Raw genomic sequence first — 22,867 nt, 5'->3', positions numbered from 1 at the left:
TTGGTTCCCTACTAAATACCACTGACAGCTTTCCTTCTAGATTTCTCTATCCAATGACAGTTCTTTGAGATTATCTGGTGGTGATAGACATAGTTTCCCACCAGTATCCATCCTCTCAAGTCCCTTATAGCCACACTTTTCCTTTTCCTTTTAGAGGTAGAGAATCCAGCACAGGGTCTTACATGTGCCACCTCCTGCTCTCCCTCTCTCCTTCTTCCCCCACTCCCCCCTTCCTTGTCCTGGGGCTTGAACTCAGGGCCTGAGCACTGTCCCTGACTTCTTTTTGCTCAAGGCTAGCACTCTACTCTTGAACCACAGCGCCACTTCTGGCTTTTTCTGTTTATGTGGTGCTGTGGAACGGAACCCAGGGCTTCATATATATGAGGCAAACACTCTAATACTAGGCCATCTTCCCAACCTCCCTGCTTTTCTTCTTCTTAGGAACCTACAGACTTGCTATCAGTTTTCCCAGTCAAGAAAGTTAATCTTTTTTGTCTGCCCCATTATTGTGCCCATTGGTGCAAGAGAAAAGATTCACAGGATGGACCTGAGAAAGAGCAGTGCAGATTCATTATCATCACTATTTTGACCCTCAGGGCTTAAGTCAACCCATGTAATTATGGTTTCCTCTGTACCCCGTCCTCATTCTAGATTGCTTTCCTGGCCTTCTGCTTCCCTCCATATCTGGATACTGAAATCGAAAGTTTGCCTCACCAGGCATCTCAGTAATGAGAATAATTGTAAAATTTACTATAAAAGCTAAGTAGAATACTGACTGTCCTTTGTTGTGTGTGTTTATTTGTAAAGGTTCCACTGTATCTAAGACTTATGGTGCCTCAAAGACATTTGGAAAACCTGCTGGAGCTGGCCTCTCATACCCTTCTGGGGGAGCACAGTCCAAAGTGGTGCCGATTGCCAGCCTCACCCCTTACCAGTCCAGGTGAATTGTTACTTCGGCCAAGTGCACAATTACCATGGGTTCTTATGTTAACTTCAGGGTCATTATCACCTTGAATGGGTTCCTTTTTTTCTTCAACCTCTGTTTAAGAAAAAAGAAAGAATGGAAAAGCCTGGTGCTGGTGGCTCCTGCTTGTAATCCTAGCTACTCAGGAGGCTGAGATCTGAGGATCACAGTACGAAACAGCCCAAGCAGACAAATCTGAGAGGCATTTATCTCCAGTTAACTAGCAAAAAGCTGGAAGTGGAAGCATGGCTTATGTTAGAACACCAACCAAGAGTGAAAGCAAGCAAGAGTGAGGCTTTGAGTTCAAATCCCCAGGTCTAACACAAAAAAAATTCTTTTAGAAAAGGAAAAAATAGGGCTGGGGATATGGCCTAGTGGCAAGAGTGCTTGCCTCGTATACATGAGGCCCTGGGTTCAATTCCCCAGCACCACATACACAGAAAATGGCCAGAAGTGGTGCTGTGGCTCAAGTGGCAGAATGCTAGCCTTGAGTGGGAAGAAGCCAGGGACAGTGCTCAGGCCCTGAGTCCAAGCCCCAGGACTGGCCAAAAAAAAAAAAAGGAAAAAATAGAACCGAACCAGGTGCCAGTGGCTCATGCCCATGATCCTAGCTTACTCAGGAGACTGGGATCTGAGGATCGCAGTTCAACACTAGCTCAGACAGGAAAATCCATGAGACTTTTTTTCCCCCCAGTCCTGGGGCTTGAACTTGGGGCCTGGGCACTGTCCTTGAGCTTCTTTTGCTCAAGGCTATAGCACTCTACCACTTGAGCCACAGCCCCACTTCTGGCTTTTTTTTTCTGCATATGTTGTACTGAGGAGTGCTAAGCAAGCACTGTACCACTAAGCTACTTTCCCAGCCCCTCCATGAGACTCTTATCTCCAGTTAAACACCATAAAACTGGAAGTGGTGCTGTGGCTCAAGTGGTAGAATGCTAGCCTTGAGCTGAAGAGCTCAGGGTCAGTGCCCAGGCCCAGAATTCAAGCCCTGTGATGACCAGGGGTGGGGGTGGGGGTGGGGGTGGGGGTAGAAAGAGAGAAGAGAAGAGAATAGGAAAGAAATGTAAAAGGGAAAGGGAGGGGAGAGGAGGGAGAAGGAGAGGGAGTGGGAGTGGAGACCACTAGGATTTCGTTGCTTTTTTTGTTTGTTTTTCCAGTCCTGGGCCTTGAACTCAGGGTCTAGGCACTATCCCTGAGCTGCTTTTGCTCAAGACTAGCACTCTACCACTTGAACTACAGCACCACTTTCAGCTTTTTCTATTTATGTGGAACTAAGGACTCGAACCCAGGGCTTCATGTATGCTAGGCAAGCACTCTACCACTGGCTACATTCCCAGCCCATTTCATTACTTTTTGAAGAATTTAAAATAAAAATATTTACTGCTTAGATAGTTGATAGGCTTATGAATAAAAATAAATATTTCCTAATTCAGAAGGCATTTAATCTCATACATAAATGACTCAAAGTCTAAAAGTTGTTACTGTGATTTAGTTTGACTAAGATAATCTATACCGTTTGTATAAACCACATTAGCTATACCCTAAATCTGTATTTCTTCTATATCAGGATTTTTTATTTGTTTTGTTTTTCATAAATCTTAGACTGTTAGAAAATAGTGAGGGGGTGGGGGAGATAGAGATCTTGGAGCTGGAGCTGGAACTCAGGGCCTGGGTTCTGTCTCTGAGCTTTTGTACTCAAGACTATCACTCTACCACGAGACACAGCTATACTTCTGGCTTTTTGGTGGTTAATTGGGAGAGTCGAGGATTTTCCCACCCAGACTGGCTTCAAACTATGGTCCTCAAATCTTAGCCCCCTCAGTAGCTAAGATTACAGACATGAGCCACTGACACCCAACTAGTGAGTTTTTCAAGTATATTTTTGTTCATTCTTCCAGTACTTGGCAGTATAGGGATGATCATTTCCTGGTGAAACTAAAGTAAGTTAACCAGTGTGTCCAGCACGTGCCCTCAAGATGGGCATAGACCTGGACCTTGGTTCTTGGGCCTCCTTTTTCAGTGGCCTCTAAGGTATACAGCATCAGTGTGTTTTTCTTTAGTGGCCCACAAGTGCCATGTTCTGAATGTAGGCTTAGATTCATACTCAGCATGCATTAGAGATTTTCTGAGACAAGTTTGACACTAGTTATATCATTTCCCATAATTGAAAATAGTGGCAGAATATAATTGCTGGAGTAACTGGGGGTGTGTGTGTGTGGTGTGTGTGTGTGTGTGTGTGTGTGTAGCATAGAACCTTTCATTTAGGGGACATTGTTGCCTTGGTGATGGGTTTTGGAGAAGGAAGAGAGTTTATAAATTTACGTATTTGACAGGAGAATGAGTTAGTATTAAATCACCTTGTAAGTTTCACTGTTTGCTTATTCTGTAAACTGTCATGCCTGAATGTCATCTAGGCTTTTAATTAGCTGGATTAAAATACAGGTAACTGACAAATGAAATATGTGTAAGATAAGAAGGACCATGGGAAAATATTTTCTTACCTGATCTGTAGTCAAGTAAGGAAGACTCCCAACACTAGCATCCCCTATTTGTTTTTATTTAGGTGGACCATTTGTGCTCGTGTCACCAACAAAAGTCAGATCCGTACCTGGAGCAATTCCCGGGGGGAAGGGAAGCTTTTCTCTCTAGAACTTGTGGATGAAAGTGTGAGTATGTGCCAGGTGGGGAGGTCACGGAGCTGGGCTCCATGAAGCAGCCTGGGCTCTGCAAGCTTCTGAAGCTGAAAAGATGAAATCCTTTCATGCTTACTGGAGGCAGAGGGTTAGCCATTATAAATAAGATCCTCAGTCTTAAAGGAAAGCATTTGTAGTGATAGAAATTAGCTTTCTGTATGTGTGAGAGCCTCATGGGTGGGAGAATTCAGAGTTGTCTTGATTGCTGGAAGCATAGTTACAACCCTGAAATATGCTGGCTGCTGATGGACAGAGTGGGCTTTGACCCCAGCAGGAGAAGGCAGTGGCCATTTGCACAAAGGTTGGTCTTAGGGAAGTGAGATCTGACCTACAGAATCTCTTTATCTGCTTGCTTGTTTCCTTGATTTTTTTAATTTATGCTAGTATTGGGCTTGACCTCAGGGCCTGGACTATGTCTCTTAGCTTTTTTGCTCAAGGCTAGCATTCTACCACTTCAGCCATAGCTCTACTTCTGGATTTTTGGTGGTTTATTGGAGATGAGAGTTTCATGGACCTTTCTGCCCAGGTTGACTTCAAACTGTGATCCTCAGATCTCAGCCTCCTGAGCAGCTAGGATGTTTAATTGTGATGGTAAAATCAGTACCAGAACCTCATTTTCTACAAATTGTCCTTCTAATCTGCAGTGGGCTAAATATTTCAGTCCTTTATTTAAGTTCCTCATCTATCTCTAACATATTGCTTGACAGAAAAGTAAAAGTGAAAATCAAATCAGAAGCAACATGAAAGCATGACTTGTTAGAACATTTTTTGGCAGCGGCCCCTGAGTGTGAAATTATCCGTCGCTCAGGTGGCAAGCAAGAGGAAGGCTGCTTGAGTCACCCGGGTTCTGCACAGCCCCGTGGGCTTTGGTCATGTCACTCAATCTGGAACAGGAGGCTTTTATTATAATATTAAGCCTGTCCTTTTTTTTCTTTTGTTTTCTTTCCAACTTAAGGTTAATTAAATATGATTACGAACTTGGCTACTTGATCCTCTCCTGTGTTATGAGAGCTGAAAGTGTAGCTGTAAGATGGGGGTTTCTGGGATGTCTACAGCCCTCTCACAGGTCCCCTTTACGCTTATGCTACTGCCCCCAGAGATGTCATCTTGATGCTAATGTGGCCTGCTTTTCACTACTCAAACACGGATGTCAAATGCCACATTCCTAACCTGCTCTGGCTTGCTTCTGCAGGGTGAAATCAGAGCTACTGCTTTCAATGAGCAAGTGGACAAGTTCTTCCCCCTTATTGAAGTGAATAAGGTATGGTTGGGTTGGAGGTCTGACACGGTTGTATGGAACAGTGAGAACTGGGAGAGGGGGAGAATGGAGTCTTGTCCAATAAAATCCACCCCCCCCCCCCCCGCCATTTCAACTCAGGCTGTGTGCTTAGTAAGCAGATGCTCTACCACTTGAGCCACACTCCCAATCTGCCTAAGTAGTTTTTGGATGTGGCGGACTATCACTCATCCCATGGCTTGGCCTCTTTTGCAGGTGTATTATTTCTCAAAAGGAACCCTGAAGATCGCTAACAAACAGTTCTCAGCTGTTAAAAATGACTATGAGATGACCTTCAACAATGAGACTTCTGTTGTGCCCTGCGAAGATGATCATCACTTGCCCACTGTTCAGTTTGATTTCACAGGGATTGGTGACTTAGAGAACAAGTCTAAAGACTCGCTTGTAGGTAAGTCCAGGCTTGAGGCCAGAAGAGAAGAGTGGGGATTAGTTTATTTTCAGTGTGTAGGGAGGAGCAAGACTTGCTGTGCTTGTCATTCAACCTTTGCTCATGTCATGAGAGAGAAACTTTGACCACTCCTGCTGAAGCATTGTGCCTGTGTTTTAGACATACTTGGGGTCTGCAAGAATTATGAAGATGCCACTAAGATCACAATCAAATCTAACAACAGGGAAGTTGCTAAGAGGAATGTCTATCTGATGGACATGTCGGGGAAAGTGGTGACTGCTACTCTGTGGGGGGAAGATGTAAGTACTAGAACTGAGCTCAAAGACTCCAGGTGCCTTGTCCTATCCTGGGTTTGCCTGGGGTGAAGGGTTGAGTTGCCTGGTAATTACTTGACAACTTTTTAGGAGATATGCTATGATTCCAGCTTTCTGTAGTAAAATGTTTTTCCTTGTAACTCTCTAGGAAGGTAATGATAGATTAGTTGTCATGCTATCTCTGAGCAGTTTCTTGAATGTGAGGTCTATCTTGTATAGATTCCATATGCATGGATTAATATGCATTGTACTAATAACTTTCTTGTTATTCCTGCCAGTGACACTTGGATATGTTTGGTGTTTGTTTTGCAGGCGGACAAGTTTGATGGTTCTAGACAGCCTGTAATAGCCATCAAAGGGGCCAGAGTCTCTGATTTTGGTGGGCGGAGTCTCTCTGTACTGTCTTCAAGCACTATCATTATGAATCCTGACATCCCAGAGGCCTATAAGTTGCGTGGATGGTAAGTTTTATGGGGCTAAACCGAAGGCTTATATGAGCCTGGGCTTTGAGAAGAGTTGCATACCATCAGTGTAGGAGCTCTCAACCAAGCAGAAGGCTTAACTGAACGAAACAGTTCTTTTTTCTTGGAGGCTTTATTTATGCCTTCTGAGAAGATGGCTTTAAAGTCCTTAAAGTGACATGCTTGTAATCCCACGACAAACCTGGAGAGTCAGAGGAGGCTATTAGAATGTCAGTGCTACATACTGACCTCGAGCCTGGCAAAGCAGGGTATGGAGGGGCTTTAGCAGTGGGGTGATGCAGGATGTATGCTGAGGGCATCTTTTGAGCTGTAGGGGAAGAATGTGCTTTCTTACTCTGTTGAGCCTCTGGTGTAGGTCACATCTTCTAATGTGTATTCACTGGACTCTGATAAAGTGGGGTGGGAACAATGGGCTTTTGTTGCCATTATATTGTTATTCTCAAAGCACTCAGGGGATGAGGAAAGCCTGTTAAAATCTCTCACCATATCTAGCTTTTTAAGGCATTAAAACTCTGCCTTAAAAAAGCACTTCAGCCTGAAACATGGTATATAAGAATTTATGTGGTCAGGGAAAACACTTTTAACAAGCCCAAGCTTAAATAATTTGTATAGTTATAGTCACATGGGGACATGTGTTGGTTTCCAACTGGGGCTTTGGGTTTAAGTGACTCAAGAATGAGCTTGTATTTCATACTTGTTTTGAGTCTTAGGTCAACCAATAGCACTGGTGTTTTAACAGTTTCTGATCCCTCTATAGAAATGTTCACGTCACTTATGCCATTCTTCTATTTAACTATTCTGGAAGCTGGCATTGCAGTATCCGGCAGGGCCTATTATAGTCTGACCAGAAATAACCAGGACTTTTGTTTGGTTTTGCTTGGTTTTCTTCCAGCCTTTGTCTGGAACACAACCCCCAGTTAATTGTGTGCCCACATTACGGTGTTCGTATTTCACTGTCAGTAACTGGGTGCCAGGCAACATAAAAAGACATGCCCATGCCCTGAACAAAATAACTTGTCATTGATCAAAGAAAAATTCAGCACACACCACCCCACACAGGCAAGGATTAGCGATGTTTAGATCTTGGCTCTAACAAAGTAAAATTTTTATTGTAAGAAGGGCTGCCTCTCTCCTTGCTCTGCTGACTCCTGATGAGCTGTCTGTGGTGGCAAATGTCTCCTTGGAGTTTTTGAAACCGTAAACTTGTGTAGCTAGTAGTGGTGAAACAGATTTATGGACCTTGCTGTGCCTCTGTGACGGATTTAGCCGCTTACCTGACAGAATGCGAAGGTAATTGTCTGCGGCTTAGGGCAGCATCTATTCTGCTGGATGCTCTGTTTTTAGGAAGCTTGTTCTGTGTGTGGTTAGCTTTTAGGTAGCCACTATTGCAGTGATGTTAGGCATGTTTTTAATCTCAGGCTGACCATTCTGTCACAAGTATGTTCTTTTTGGCCAGTCCTGGGGCTTGGACTCTGGGCCTGAACACTGTCCCTGGCTTCTTTTTGCTCAAGGCTAGCACTCTGCCACTTGAGCCACAGCGCCACTTCTGGCCATTTTCTGTATATGTGGTGCTGGGGAATTGAACCAAGGGCCTCATGTGTACGAGGCAAGCACTCTTGCCACTAGGCCATATCCCCAGCCCCCACAAGTATGTTCTTAATCCTCCCTCTCCCTGGCCTTTCTTTCATGTCAACTGATAGGTGGCCAAGAAGTATAACCAATGTTAGCAATAATTTAATACAGATTAATTTGGCTTTAATATTGACATAAGTAAAATCTTGATAAGGAGACAAATCTATAAAAAATATAGATAATGCCTTCTGATAGATTACTTTAGGTTATATAATAAGTCAATTGGATTCTGTATTGGGCCTTAAAGATTTTCCACTGTGGAAATACTTTTGACTAACTTTTTACAATGTATTTTCTGTTTTGTTCCAATCATTTCAGTGAGGATAAAAATGCAGCTGTTTGGGCTGGGAATGTGGCCTAGTGGTAGAGTGCTTGCCTAGCATGCATGAAGCCCTGGGTTCAATTCCTCAGCACTACATAAATAGAAAAGGCCAGAAGTGGCACTGTGGCTCAAGTGGTAGAGTGCTAGCTAGCCTTGAGGAAAAGAAGCCAGGGACGGTGCTCAGGCCCTGAGTTCAAGCCTCGGGACTGGCCAAAAAAAAAAAAAATGCAGCTGTTTGCTCAGCTGGAACTCTTACCCCTTGAACCACACCGAGTCTGTGAGACCCATCCCATCCCCAATTAACCAACAAAATCATTGGACTGGCAGCATGGCTCATGTGGTAGAACACCAGCCATGAGCAAAGGTGAGTTCTAAGCTGATGTACAAAACAGGTGCACACAATGCAGCTGCAATTGAGATGAGCATTAGTAATACAAAGGATTGTACCAGAGCTCCACATTGTAGCTTACTATTGTTGACTTTCCCAGTTGCTATTTTTAGGCCTCAATCCTGGCAGTTCTTCCTGTGCGGTAGTAGTTGAGGGAGGGGGCTATGGCACTTTGGCACTGATTGTCTTAACCACTGGGGGGCATCAAAGCAAATGAGATAAAAGGAAAGAGCGCTTTCTTCCTTAGACTAACGTAAAACAGATAATACTAGCTTGAGCTCACATGACAGGATGGATAGGAAAGCTGGTGGGAGTAGATGCCCTTATCTAGTATGTAGAAACAAGCATGTTTTGAGAAATATAAATATCAAGTCCCTATGGTCCTTATGATTTACTTTTTCAGGTTTGACTCAGAAGGACAAGCTTTAGATGGTGTTTCCATCTCTGATCAAAGGGGTGGAGGAACAGGAGGGAGCAACACCAACTGGAAAACTTTGTATGAGGCTAAATTGGAGAACCTGGGCCAGGGTGACAAGGTATTTTCACATTCCTCACTTTGTCCACAAAAGCATGCAAAGTGTACAGAGGGCTGAATTTTGAGATGTGGTTTGTGATAGCAGCTGTCAGGTGTTCATTCTTACCTGGGACTTTGTCCAGAGCATGGCCTAGTGGGCCAGTGCTGGCTCACAGGAGTGTGTTGTAGCCCTTCCCTGGGTTAAGACAAAAATGTGAAGGCTCAGAGGATCTCAAGAAACTGATAATGCCTGAGCCCTGTATTATAACTACATTGTACACTGACTTCAGGTTCGTATTACTTTTCTAGTTGTTCCTACAAATCAAAGTGCTCACCTGCCACAAAGGCGTTATTTCTTTTGTGGTACTGAGGTTTGAACTCAGGGCTTTATGCTTACCAGACGGGGGTTCTACCACTTGAGCCCTAGCCCCTACAAGGACTTTTATTTTTTTTTAAGTGGAGAATCATTCAGGCTCAGTGTTGAGCATCAGCCAGTTTCCATTCATGTTCTGCAGCCCCAACAGGCCACAGGCTGCTGGGGACAGACTGGTATTTGGCTTTAGTTACAGTGTAGTTGTCAGTATGTGTGGGACGACCCTCCTACTGTCTTGACCTAACCTGTGTTCTGTCAGCGGGTTGGGTCATTTGAATATTTAAATAAATGGTTTACATATTCAAATCATTTGTTTCTTTTGATGCACCCTGATCCCTTGCTGTCAGCATATACAATGCAGGTTTTATTCCTTACTGTCTGATTTCACAGTACATCCCTATCCATCACTGTCATCAACAGCAGCTCACAATGCTTTTATAGAGCATCCCGAGAATTAAACATGGGATAGGTCTGTGTTCTCCTGTCATACAAGCAGCCACTCTTCTCATTCTCTTGCCACCCATTTTCTCTCTTGATCTAAAGATAGACAGCATGTGATAAGAAATGGGGCATATTGAGTACCTAGACTTTCTGCATGTCTGCACCTAGACCAAGTCATGCCTTGAGTCTGGACCCAACCTGGAAATACAGGAAAACTGGGCATTCTCCTAAGAGACTTACTTTCTCTAGAGGATTTTTGTTGTTGTTGTTGTTGTTGTTGTTGTTGTTTGCCAGTCCTGGTGCTTGAACTCAGGGCCTGCAACTGTTCCTGAGCTTCTTTTGCTCAAGGCTAGCACTTGAGCCACAGCTCCATTTCCATCTTTTTCTGAGTAGTTTATTTTAGATGAGAGTCACAGATTTTTCTGCTCTGGCTGCTTTTGAACAGTGGTCTTCAGATCTTAGCCTCCTGAGTAGCTAGGGTTACAGGTGTGAGCCACCAGTGCCTGGTTTTCTCTAGAGCTTTCTTTTTCCTTTTGTTTTATTTGGTAGTGCTGAGGTTGGAACCCAAGGCCTTATGGGTGCTGTGTGAGCACTCTACTACTGAGCTGCATCCCTGGCCCTAGAACCTTCTAAACTGGGAAGTAGTCCAGATTCGTTTAAGCGTTCACCTTGTTTTGCCTCTGCAACCACTGCCTGGAGATATCAAACACAAATTAAAACAATTCTGAGAGATGAAGGACACATGTTTTCTCTTGTATATAGAAGCTAGAAATAATTTATAAATGTATTAACTGAAATATGGTATTTGCAGAGGGGAATTTAAATTTAATTCCTTAGAAAAACTAACCACAGTACACAGTACAACAAAATGAACACCAGAAAATCTGTACTTGAAAGATGTGGGGGAAGGTCAAGTGGAGGGGAGTAGAAGAATGAAGAGAAGGGGGAGAATTCAGTCATAATATTCAGTAGATATCCTACAAAATTAAGAAAATTGAGTGGAGAGGGTGGGTTGTTATGGGAGGGAAAAAATGATGGGATGACATTGAGCAAGATATATTCATAAACTGGTTTGTTGAATGGTAGCTCCTTTGTTGAGCTACTTGAAGATACAAAAAAAATAGTAAAAATAAATTTTAAAAGCTCTGGGAACTCAGGAGAGGGTTAAAAGTCAAAACCAATATCCACAAAAAGCCCAAAACACAATTTAGTCAGTGATTTCCCCACTTAGAAGGCACAAATCTTCATTCATAGACATTTTTGTGTTCTGATCAATTTGGTGGCTCCCATCATAGATTGGCAAACAAGGCCAACTGCTTGTTGTCAGTAAAGTTTTATTGGAACAAAGCCATCTGCTTCCATCCACATGTTATCACATGTCCCACAACAGGTTTTTGAGGAATTGCAGAAGAGATTATGACCGGATGGCTTATCAGGCCTGAAGCGGCATAATAAATTATCCAGCTATGTTTCTAGATGAATGATGTATAAATCACTGACCTTAGTTTTAGTGTGGGGAGTGGGAGGAATAGTAAATCCTCTAGACTTTTTTTGTGTGTATGATGGTAGTGGTGATTAAACTCAGGGCCTGCGTGCTATCCCTTTGTTTTCTGCTGAAGGCTGAGATTCTCCCACGTGAGCCTGAGCTTTACCTCTGGCTTTTTGCTAGTTGGAAGTAAGAGTCTGGTGGACTTTCCTGCCCAGGCTGCCAGGCTGGCTTTGAATTGGGATCCTCAGATCTCAACCTCCTAAGTAGCTATGATTATAGGCGGGAGCCACCACTGCCTAGCTGCTTTTTTTTTTTTTTTTTTTTTTTTTTTAATGCATGCTCTTACTAGTACTTGATTGGCTTTTTCACTCATGCCCAACACTACCACTTGGAGCCACACCTTCACTTTTAGCCTTTAGCTGGTTAACTGGAAATAAGAGTCTGTCAGATATGTCTGCTTGGACTGGCTTCAAACCACAATCCTCACATCTCAATCTTCCAATTATCTAGGATTTAGGCATGAACCACCTGTGCCTGGCTTGAATTAACTCTTATTAAGAAGGAATTTTGTACTTTAGAATTTGGTTTATTTCCTCTCCGGGTTTGTACTTAGCGCATGCTATTCTGCAGAATAAATGGTTCCCATCCTCATTTTGTGAGATTAGGACAGGAACACACGGAGGTACTTGACACCTCTGTGTGAGGACAGCTTTGAGCCCCATCTGGTTCCAGCCCTGAGTGCAGGTATGGTTCTCACATTTTCCCTCTCTTCTTCTTCCAAAGGCAGACTATTTCAGCTCTGTGGCCACAGTGATATATCTTCGCAAAGAGAACTGTATGTACCAAGCCTGTCCATCTCAGGACTGCAATAAGAAAGTGATTGACCAGCAGAATGGCCTTTACCGCTGCGAGAAGTGTGACCGGGAATTTCCTAACTTCAAATACCGCATGATCTTGTCTGTACGTAGTATGAGAGATGAAAAGCTCTGGCATGTTTATTGGCACCCTATCATATGCCAGGCTCTGGGGTTACATCAGTAGCACCAGAATGTTTTGTGGTGGGGAGCTTGTGGATGAGAGCATGAAGAAGTAAGGGCCTTGCACCACCTGAATGGCTGACCTGCTACTGAAAGGGGTTTTTGGTTTTGTTTTGTGCTGGTTATGAGACTTGAACTCAGTCTGGATACTATTCCTGAGCTGTTTTTGCTCATGGCTTGTGCTCTAGCACTTGAGCCACAGCTCTGCTTCCAGCTTTTTAATTTAATTGGAGATGAGAGTCTCACAGACTTTGCTGCCCAGGCTGGCTTTGAACCATGGTCCTCCAATACCAACCTCCTCCTGAGTATCTGGAATTGTAGGCATGAGCATCTTGGCACCCTGGCCAATTTCTGCTCATGCTATATAGTTACAACATTGGTGGCATTCACATTTGAAATGCTATTTCTGGAGAGCAGTAACTGCACATAGACAGCACTTAAAACTCTAAGTTATTTAAGCACATGTATCTAGATATGCCTATATCTAGTTCTTTTTTTACAGGTGCATTGTTACTCCAACATTGGAATGTGAGGTAGTGTTGTAACTTTTTGCACTGTAAAGATTTTTTGTTGTGGTGGTTTCAGAAGCCTTTCAAACGAAAGGTATACTTTTAGTGATAGTAACTAAAAGATAAAGATGCAAGAAAGGGCACTCGTCTATTTTTCTAGAAGGTGCTTTGGCAATAATATATCAGAAGGCTTAAAAGTATTTAAATTTTTTGACACCGTAACCAGCTGGAGGAAATTTATTCCAAAGAAATAACTAGAGATGTCACAGCTATATAAAGCTGTCTGTCACGCTGCTATTTATTTTAGAAGGTTGGATACAATTCCCATGTCCCTCCTGCTCTGCTAATTCCTTTGTTGAGCAACTATCAACATTGTGAAGGCCTTTGAATTTACCACTTACTATTTGACAGTATTTGAAAACTTTGCTTATGAAGACTACTAAATGACATAAGTAAAGACTCAGACTTTATTCATTGCAGATAGAAAATACTAACGAGTCTGTTTTCTGTGGTTTGAGGGATATTCATAGATAGAACCAGACTGGGAGAAGGAATACCAGACCAGATTGTTGCTAGTGGTTATTTCTGGTTGGTTCTTTATTTTCTTCAGTATACTTTTCTATAGTTTCCTTTTTTTTTTCCCCTCCTGCAATGAATATTCTTATAATTAGATGGTCTTTTTGTTGTTGTTGTTCTTTTAGTTCTGGGAATTGAACCCAAGGCTTCCAGCTTAAAGCAAATGTTCTTGCATTTGAGCTGCACTCCTGGCCCTTTTGTTTTTGAGATAGGATCTCAAACTCATGGTCCAACTGCCTCTGCCTCCCGAGTTGCTATGATAAAGGGTGTGCACCACTACTCTCAGCTCTTGATATAAAAAAATTTAAAGAATTATTTTTATGGCTGGGAGTGTGGCTTAGCAGTAGAGTGCTTGCCTAGCATGCATGAAGCCCTGGACTTGATTCCTCAGCACCACATAAACAAAAGGCCAAAAGTGGTGCTGTGGTTCAAGAGGTAGAGTGCTAGCCTTGAGCAACCAGGGACAGTGTTCAGGCCCTGAGTTCAAGCCCCAGGACTGGCAGATAGATAGATAGATAGATAAAAGGGATTTGGGGGCAATTGGGGAGAAGTGAAAGAGTGACATTGTCCAAAAAGAGTCACACCCGTTACCTGACTTATGAAATGGTAACCCTTCTGCTACAACACCTTAATAATAGTTATATTTAAAAAGAAGGATTACACCTATTCTTTGTAAACTCTAATTGTCCTAAATGGTGAGTCATCAGGAAATGACTAAATTACTTAAGAGCTTTATTTTTTATAAGCTATAAGCTTTCATCCAATTAAGATGAAGAAAAGCATTGTAGATGGTTAATTCCACTGGTGCTCAGTAGTGGAATTCCCTGCCCAGCTGTGTTATTTGAACTTCTGTGTCTGTGTCTCTGCTGTTCTCTGTTGATGCATGCTCAAATACTGGTGGTTTCGGTATGAGCCATCATTACCTTGAGTTTGTCGGTGCTTTTAACTTTTCTTTTTCTTTTTTGGTTTGGGTTTATTTTTTTTTATTTTTTATTATCAAATTGATGTACAGAGAGGTTATAGTTTCATACGTTAGGCATTGGATACATTTCTTATACTGTTTGTTACCTTGTCCCTCACTCCCTCCTCCCCCCTTTTAACTTTGCTTATCTCCTTATTTCCATAACATCCTATATTCAAAGCTCCATGAATGTGAAAAATGCAATTATCAAAATGATACCTCTAAAAACAACCATCACTGGGGCTGGGAATATGGCCTAGTGGTAAAGTGCTTACCTTGTATACATGAAGCCCTGGGTTCGATTCCTCAGCATCATATATATAGAAAAAGCTGGAAGTGGTGCTGTGGCTCAAGTGGTAGAGTGCTAGCCTTGAGCAAAAAGAATCCACGGGCAGTGCTCAGGCCCTGAGTCCAAGGCCCAGGACTGGCAAAAAAACAAAGACCAAAAAAAACCCAAAAAACCCATCACCTTCATTTCTATACTGTCTTTTACTCAGCAACTGAAATTTTGAAAATCTACTTTCTTTACCCTTCCCAATTTAGTTTTATGCCATATGTCCAGTTGGGGACATTTGATTGCCCGTTTCTACTGTTAGGTAGATTCAGTGGCTGGCAAAGCCCTTTAGCACTGGTTCTAAAATTGTTTGGGTTGTTCACTGGTAATTTAGAGCCATCAAGGAGCTTCTTGTGTGTGGCAGGAAAATGCACAGTTTAAAATACAGAGGACCAGTACCAAGTGTGGTGCCACACACCTGTAATCCCAGCACCTGAGATACTGAGGCAGGAATATCACAAGTTCAAAGCTACCCTGAGCTATTATAGTGAGAGAGCCCCCCCCCCCAAAAAAGAAGTAAATGTCAAATTCAGGGGACCCATCCTGACAGAGGCGTATTCAAAATCTTTAGTGCAAAATCTGTTGTGTCTGGAGGGGCCACTAAATCAGACGTGCCTGGATTCTGCCTCTGTTTCCATAGAGATCTGAAATCAGACATCCACCAGATTACATTTTAAACCTGTTCCCTTGATCTCTGCCACCATTTTTAGAAAGAATGTAGTGCACATGTCCAGTAACCCCATTGTAAGTTGAAGATGTAAGTGAAAAGTTTAACGCCCATAACCTACTGAACATCCTTGCTCAGCCTCGCCTACATTAAGTGTGCTCAGAGCACCTGCATAGCCTACAGTTGGCAAAATCCTCTGGCACAATGCCTGTTTTATAGTAAAGTGTTGAATGTCTTGTGGAAATACTAAAAGTGAAAAACAGACTGGTGGGGAGCCCTTTTGCATATACTGCGGGAATATCATGAGGTCAAGCCACCAGACATCAGGGGCTGTATGTGTATATAGTGGTAATATATTGTCCCCATGTAAGTTATCTTAATGAGTGGAGAAAAGTGATCTCCCATTCCCCTTAGCATGTCTCCTTATTATTGTGTCTTTGTTGCAGTAACAAAGTTGTGTTTTTTCTTAGGCTAACATTGCTGATTTTCAAGAGAATCAATGGGTGACTTGTTTCCAGGAGTCAGCTGAAGCGATCCTTGGACAGAATACTGCTTACCTTGGGGAACTCAAAGAGAAGGTCAGCTGCCTACTTCACCATAGTTTAGGAGCTCTCTGCTTAAGCTCTGAATGTATTGGTCTGATTGTGCCAGTACTGGAACTTGAACTCAGGGCTTGGGCACCATCCCTTAGCTTTTTCCGTACAAGGCTGGTGCTCTACCACTTAATCTATAATTTCACTTGTGACTTTTTGCTGGTTACTTGGAGGTGAGAGTCTCATGGACTTTCCTGCCTGCACCAGCTGCTGGCTTTAAACCACAATCCTCACATCTCAGTCTCCTCAGTATCTAGGATTACAGATATGAACCCATCTTCAAACTTTTTTTTTTTAATGCCAAGTTGTCCATGAGCCACTATCCTCTAGTCTCACCTCCCATGTAGCTAGGATGACAGGCTTGAATCACAGTATCTAAGTCATTTCGTTTTTATCTACTAGATTGATTTAATTGAGAAAGTAGAGATAAATCAGCTAAAAGCTCTATTTTCTAGGCCATGAAAATTGGGACCTATTTATACACAGTGTTCCTTTTCCCCCATTTTCTCCAAATTGGTTTAGGCCACAGAGAAATAAGAATTGGCTGCTGGTATTTTTCTTACTCTTTTCTGTCCTCAGTTCTGTCTGGTTGGTTCTATTCGTAAGATCTCTGAAAATTGTCTCAACCAAGTCCTTTTGTAGAAATAACTGGAATTGACTTTAAATTGTGATAGCATCTTTTATCTGTTTTGTTTGGTTCTCTATTTTCCTATCAGATTTTAAGGCTAAAGGCAGCCTTTCAGGATTTTTTATGGGCTTATTATATTTGACTGTTCTTACGGCTGGTGAATGAGGACGTGTGGAAACTTCCCTCAGGAACCATCATGCTCTTGGAGTGTGCATCCACGCTTCCCTAATCTGTACGAATAATGGCAGCTGGCATAGTTTTCTGAAGGTTTAATACATTGTTTTATTTACATATTGAAAATCCATAGAATGGCTTTTTTGGGTTTTCTTTTGTTTGTTCATTTGTTTTGTTAGATAACTTCTATAAAAAGGAGTGAGTCCCTATGATAGACCCATTTGCAGGCTCCATAGTACTTGCCAAATACTTAGCTTAGCTGGGCATGGAGGTATATGCCTGTAGTCTGAGCTACTCAGGAGCCTGATGCAGCAGAATCGCAAGAAATAAATTCCCTAGTGGTAGAGTGCTTGCCTAGTGTGCATGAGGCCCTGGGTTCAATTTCTTAGTACCACATAAACAGAAAAGGCCAGAAGTGGTGCTGTGGCTCAAGTGGTACAGTGCTAGCCTTGAGCAAAAGAAACTCAGGGACAACACCCAAGTCCCATGACAGACAATAAATAAAAATCGCAGTTCCTTTCCTGTTCCTCCCACCCCCCTCCAGCCCAGCAACCACCAGTCCTACAGATTCAACCAGCTATGAATCAGAAATATTTGGAGGTACTGTCGACATATTGTCTAATGTTGACATTACATTTAAAGCCCTAGGCGAATTTTCTTGAGTGTAGGCCACATGGCTACTGTATGTGTTCTTGTACATTGTGTATTGTATATATGTCTACCTGACCTAGGGAAGGGAAAGAAAAACAGGGTGTAAGATATCACAAGAAATGTACACACTGCCCTACTATGTAACTGTACCCTTTTTGCACAACACCTTGTCAAAATTTTTTTGTTTAATTAATAAATAGATTACAAAAAAAAGAAATATTTGGAGGGAAAATTATACCTGTACTGGCTATGTACAGATGTTTTTCCTGTAAACAAACAGTACAGTATAACAACTGCTTGGGTGGTATTTACATTGTATTGAGTATTTGAGTCCTCCAGAGGATATAAAGTCTACAGGAGTCTTGTTTTGTTTTGTTTTTGTTGCCAGTCCTGGGGCATGGACTCAGGGCCTGAGCACTGTCCTTGGCTTCTTTTTGCTCAAGGCTATCACTCTACCACTTGAGCCACAGCGCCACTTCCAGCTTTTTTCTATATATGTGGTGCTGAGGAATCGAACCCAGGGCTTCATGTATACGAGGCGAGCACTTTGCCACCCGGCCATATTCCCAGCCCCTACAGGTGTCTTATGTGGACGAATTCTTAAGCATCTTTGGATTTTGGTATCTGCCCTGCAAATACCAAGGAAAAACTATATTCTTGAGTGTTTTTTTTTGTTTTTTGTTTTTTGTTTTGCCAGTCCTGGGGCTTGGACTCAGGGCCTGAGCACTGTCCCTGGCTTCTTTTTGCTCAAGGCTAGCACTCTGCCACTTGAGCCACAGCGCCACTTCTGGCCATTTTCTGTATATGTGGTGCTGGGGAATCGAACCCAGGGCCTCATGTATATGAGGCAGGCACTCTTGCCACTAGGCCATATCCCCAGCCCCGAGTGTTTTATTTTTGCCAGTCCTGTGGCTTGAACTCTGGACTTGGATTCTGTCCTTGGATAAAAAAAAAAAAGCTCAGGGACAGTGCCCAGTCCCTGAGTTCAAGCCTCAGGATTGACAAAACAAAACAAAACAAAACAGTAAGTTAGTCCTTCCTAAGAAGCTTCAGCTCATGGAGGTGAGACTTTGCAAGGTCTGACTGGTATGTTCAAATTGTTCAATGGGTTCTATGTGTTCTTGCAGAATGAGCAGGCATTTGATGAAGTTTTCCAGAATGCCAACTTTCGAACTTTCACCTTCAGAATCAGAGTCAAACTGGAGACCTACAATGTAAGTCAGGCTCCTGAGGATGGGGTGGGGGGTAGTGATGAATGTCACCCTCTAAAACAGCATTTTCCAGCATTTCCAGCATTTTCCAGTACCTTCTTGCATGCCAAATTGAGGTGCCATTATGAACCTTGCTTTCGGATGAGGAAATAGATTTAGAGGTTCTGTGTCTTATCTAACTATGTAGAACATGTAGAAGTGCTCTGTGACTTTCTTTATTGTTGGGGAGGGAGTTGTGTGTTCACCTGTAATCTCAGCATAGGAGACAGCAGTTGGAGGACTGTGCTACATAGCCAGACCCTATCTCAAATTCGGAAAAATAAAAATAAACGTTATTTTTTTATTTTTTTAAATTTTTTTTTGCCCATAAACTGACAATTGACAATGTATGTAGTGTGGAGCAGACTTACTTGGCCTGTGAGTTTAGGTTTTGAAGATCAGGATATGAGTTAGAATTCTGTTGAGAATTCCTTACGTGGTCTGTGGGGATGCAGATAGTCGGAATGGGCAGTGTTTACTGGACGCTGTGGGATACCTGTGTTTCCTCTTAGCCCAGTCGTGTACTAGCTAGTAGCCAAGCTCAGGCCCTGCCCAGCCAGCCTGACTTCCAAGCTTTGCTTTTAACCACACTAGTAAGTATCAGCTCCACCCTGCTTCCATCCCCTTCCCCACACTGGTGGCCCCTACAGCCACTGGGCATCACTCTTGTCTGTTTCCAAAGACACTGCACAGTCCCTGGAGACAGAGAGGAGCCAGGGTTCTGCCAGCCCCCCTGCAGCTGCGGGGATGGCTTGTGCTTTCACACCTTAGTTCCTCTTGGTAGGTCTCTCTCTCTCTCTCTCTCTCTCTCTCTCTCTCTCTCTCTCTCTCTCTCCACTTCAAGCTTTTTGGCAGTTAACTGGAGGTAGGAGTCTCCTGGACTTTCTTGCTTGGGCTGGCTTTAAAACGAGATCTTCAGATCTCGGCCTCCTGAGCAACTAGGATTACAAGCGTGAGCCACCAACACCTGGCTTGGCTCAGCTGTTTCTCCAGTGGAAAGACAGCTTTCAGAGTTAGCTTTGTGGCGAGATCTTAAGCCTCCGGGTGTTGGGCAGCTGAGGACGAGAGGGGAAGATGTGCAAAGCGAGGATCTGGCTGTTGTCCCAGCACCAGGAATTCTGGGACTGGCTCCCACTCAGGGTTTTCTTTGGGAATGACTAAGCTGAATGCAGCATGGGTTTCCTCCTGCTGGGCTGGTTGAAGCCACTGAAGCAAAGAGGGTTATCACCACTGCTCCATGCTGGGGCCGTCATCCTCCCTCACAACCAGCTTTTCTTTTTTCAAAGGACGAGTCTCGAATTAAGGCCACCGTGATGGACGTGAAGCCCATGGACTACAGAGAGTATGGCCGGAGGCTAGTCACACTCATCAGGAAGAATGCTCTGCTGTGAAGAGAGCGTGCTTTTATGGGAGGTGGAATCTACTTCCTGCCCCCATGTGACTCCCACCCCCACGTCAGCCACACGGGGCCGGGGTGGGGGGCTCTTCGTGGTGGACTGGCACTTCCTCCTGTGTACCGCTTGGTGAACAAAGAATGAGTTCAGAGAACTGTGGTATAAACCATAGGACCCAGGGGTCAGCAGGCAGGTAGCGTAGCCCCTAGGCTCTCCCTCTGTTTTCAGACTTCTGTCAGATTTATTAAGAATTCAAGAATTATGTCACAAGAAATTGATCCTCCGTACAGACAGTGAAGTAAATTATGTCACTGGAGTTTGGCTTCTCCGGTACTGACACCTTCACCACTTGGGCTCCTCCTGGGAGGAGGGAATGGGGGCCAAGGTGTTGATTAAGTGTATCTTCCTGGAACTCAGAGGCTTGCTCTTTCTAGAGTTGCCACATGGTTGTTAATGCCTGGAATGGCAGTAGAGTAGAATTATTAATCAAAGGCCTATCTTTTGTATCTGAAGACTACCCTTCCTTCAGGCTTTAATAGATTTAATAGACTGAGTCAGAAGGGCCTGATATTCATCAAAATTGTCTCTTCTGAGGATGGCTGATAAGCATTGACTTGCTGTCCCCTGGGGACATGCGGGTGACTACAAAGCATTGCTTGAGTTTCCACTTCCATTAATGTTGCGTTTTGGTGGGCAAATGCACACTTTTCGTACCTGTACATAACTTCTTGCATTTGTGTGTTTATTTCTTGATTAAAGCTCGTTAAGTAGAAAGGATTGTGAAGGGAGAGCAGCTCCCCTTGTCTCCCCCTTACTTTGTTTTAATAAACAGTATATTCTTTGCTTGTGAATCCTACTTTCTTTGAATGCAAAGGGTTCTTGTAACTGGAAAGCAATTAATTAGCCTTCATAATAAATGTTCACTTGGGAGAGATGTTAACTCATTACAAACTCAGAGATTAGTCTGCGATTACTAATGTTTGGGACCCTGAAATACATCTTTCAAAGAATGAAAACACCAAAAAAGGAAAAAGCCATTGTGCCCAGCAATGCTGATGATCTAGCACTTTGGGATTTTATTGATGTTTACACAGCAGTCTTAACACCAAGCCGGCTTTGAAATGTGTACAGACAGTGAGCGAGGAAGAAAACAGTAATTATGCTACTGGGCTTTTCAGTCAGCAAGAGCATGCTTGCTCTGTGTGTTCCTAATCATATTAATTATCTAGTGGGTTGCTGCAACCCACTGCTTGGCATTTGCTGCACATCTCTCCAAGCATCCCACTATGACGGGCAGTGTTGCGGTCCCCCTGCGACTGCAGGCCTGCCTTCCAACCGGTGTGAGTAGGGCCTGGCGAGGCTCACAGCTGCCAACTCCACTGTCCTTCACTGGTCTCATCCTGTTTGGTCTTTGTGCTGATACTGGGGCTTGAACTCAGGGCCTGTCCCTTAGCTTTTTCTGCTCAATGCTGGTACTCTACTACTTGAGCCACACCTCCATTGCGAGCTTTTTGGTGACTAGTTGAAGAGTCTCAAGGATTTTCCTGCCCTGGCTGGCTTTGAAGCACCATCCTTATCTCCCAGCCTCCTGAGGAGCTAGGATAGCAGGTGGGAGCCAGTGATGCCTGGCTTGTTTTGTTTTGAAATGGGATCATGCTCTGTAACCTAGTCTCAAACGTGGTGTGTAACTTAGGCTAACCTCAAACTCAGGATCCTCCTGCCTCAGCCTCCCAAGTGCTGGGATTATGGCTATGCAGCATACTGGCTTTTACTTGTTTTCTTTAGGAAAAAGCAAGTTAGCCCTAAACAGGAGGTGGCTCCCATTGCTGAAAATCAAATAGACCTGGAGAGACTTTCTTTTCTTTTTTTCTTTTTTTTTTTGTCAGTCCTGGTCCTTGAACTCAGGGCCTGAGCACTGTCCTTGGCTTCTTTTTGCTCAAGACTAGCACTCTGCCACTTGAGCCACAGTGCTACTGCTGGCCTTTTCTGTATATGTTGTGCTAAAGAATCAAACCCAGGGCTTCATGTATACGAGGCAAGCACTCTTGCCACTAGGCCATATTCCCAGCCCCCCTGGAGAGACTTTCTTTCAGACCCGCTGACTGTGGATACAGTCCTTACCCTGGCCTGGGTCTCAGGAGATGTGACTCGCACTGGGCTTGATTCTCTGACCGAAGCCTCAACAGTTTTTATAGAGGCTCTTTTCTCTCTGACCTTGCTTATAAAGCATTGACTAAAAAATTATAGTCTTCAGCTCTGTTCTGGATTGACAAATTGTGGGTTGGAGGTGGTAATCTAGCTTTCCGTCCAGTAACCAGTCTTTCATACCTCCTCTGTCTCCATCCCCAGTAGGGGCCATTGGAGAGTTGACTCACTGTGATAGGAGGACTGATCTTGAAAATGATGGCTGGGCCCATACCCATGCTTTCTCAGTGGATACTGAGAAAACCAGCACAGCTCCACGGGTGTGACTAGAATGGGGGATAGGAGAAAGGGGCTCCCTCCAGGGAGGATGCTTAACAGATTTCCCTACTAAAACATCAGATCACCTGCAGAGCAGCCCCAGAAATTGTCTCCACAGTTAGGCTTTTAAGAGATTCAGATCCCAGAGGATTGTCTTAAGTAGATTCTGGCCCACAGTTCTCAGAATCCTCTTGGAGATAGTTTACCTCAAAAGGCTGCTCCTGTTCTATTTCTCATCTTTCACGGAGAGATCAATGTTTATCTTGAATACATGATGACATCAGCAGTAAGCAATTAAGGGGGGAAAAATCTAATCATTTTGCCTTTATTTTA

General features: G+C 43.4%; 1 protein-coding gene across 1 annotated transcript in view; it reads left to right on the top strand.

Annotated features, from left to right (window-relative positions):
* Rpa1 (replication protein A1) overlaps positions 1–20,922 on the top strand; it is a 60,066-nt gene extending 39,144 nt beyond the window's left edge. Inside the window, exons 7-17 of the mRNA XM_048365452.1 lie at positions 808–940; positions 3,528–3,630; positions 4,850–4,918; positions 5,150–5,342; positions 5,502–5,641; positions 5,969–6,117; positions 8,884–9,016; positions 12,081–12,257; positions 15,852–15,959; positions 18,555–18,641; positions 19,964–20,922. Coding sequence (XP_048221409.1) covers positions 808–940; positions 3,528–3,630; positions 4,850–4,918; positions 5,150–5,342; positions 5,502–5,641; positions 5,969–6,117; positions 8,884–9,016; positions 12,081–12,257; positions 15,852–15,959; positions 18,555–18,641; positions 19,964–20,068 — 1,397 coding nt within the window. The 3' untranslated portion in view covers positions 20,069–20,922. The remainder of the gene's footprint in view (positions 1–807; positions 941–3,527; positions 3,631–4,849; positions 4,919–5,149; positions 5,343–5,501; positions 5,642–5,968; positions 6,118–8,883; positions 9,017–12,080; positions 12,258–15,851; positions 15,960–18,554; positions 18,642–19,963) is intronic.
* Positions 20,923–22,867: the final 1,945 nt, after the last annotated feature.

Source organism: Perognathus longimembris, chromosome 17 (assembly GCF_023159225.1).
Source record: "Perognathus longimembris pacificus isolate PPM17 chromosome 17, ASM2315922v1, whole genome shotgun sequence".
Taxonomy (NCBI): domain Eukaryota; kingdom Metazoa; phylum Chordata; class Mammalia; order Rodentia; family Heteromyidae; genus Perognathus; species Perognathus longimembris.
The sequence above is the reverse complement of the archived record's forward strand: the minus strand, read 5'-3'. Positions and strand labels throughout refer to the sequence as shown.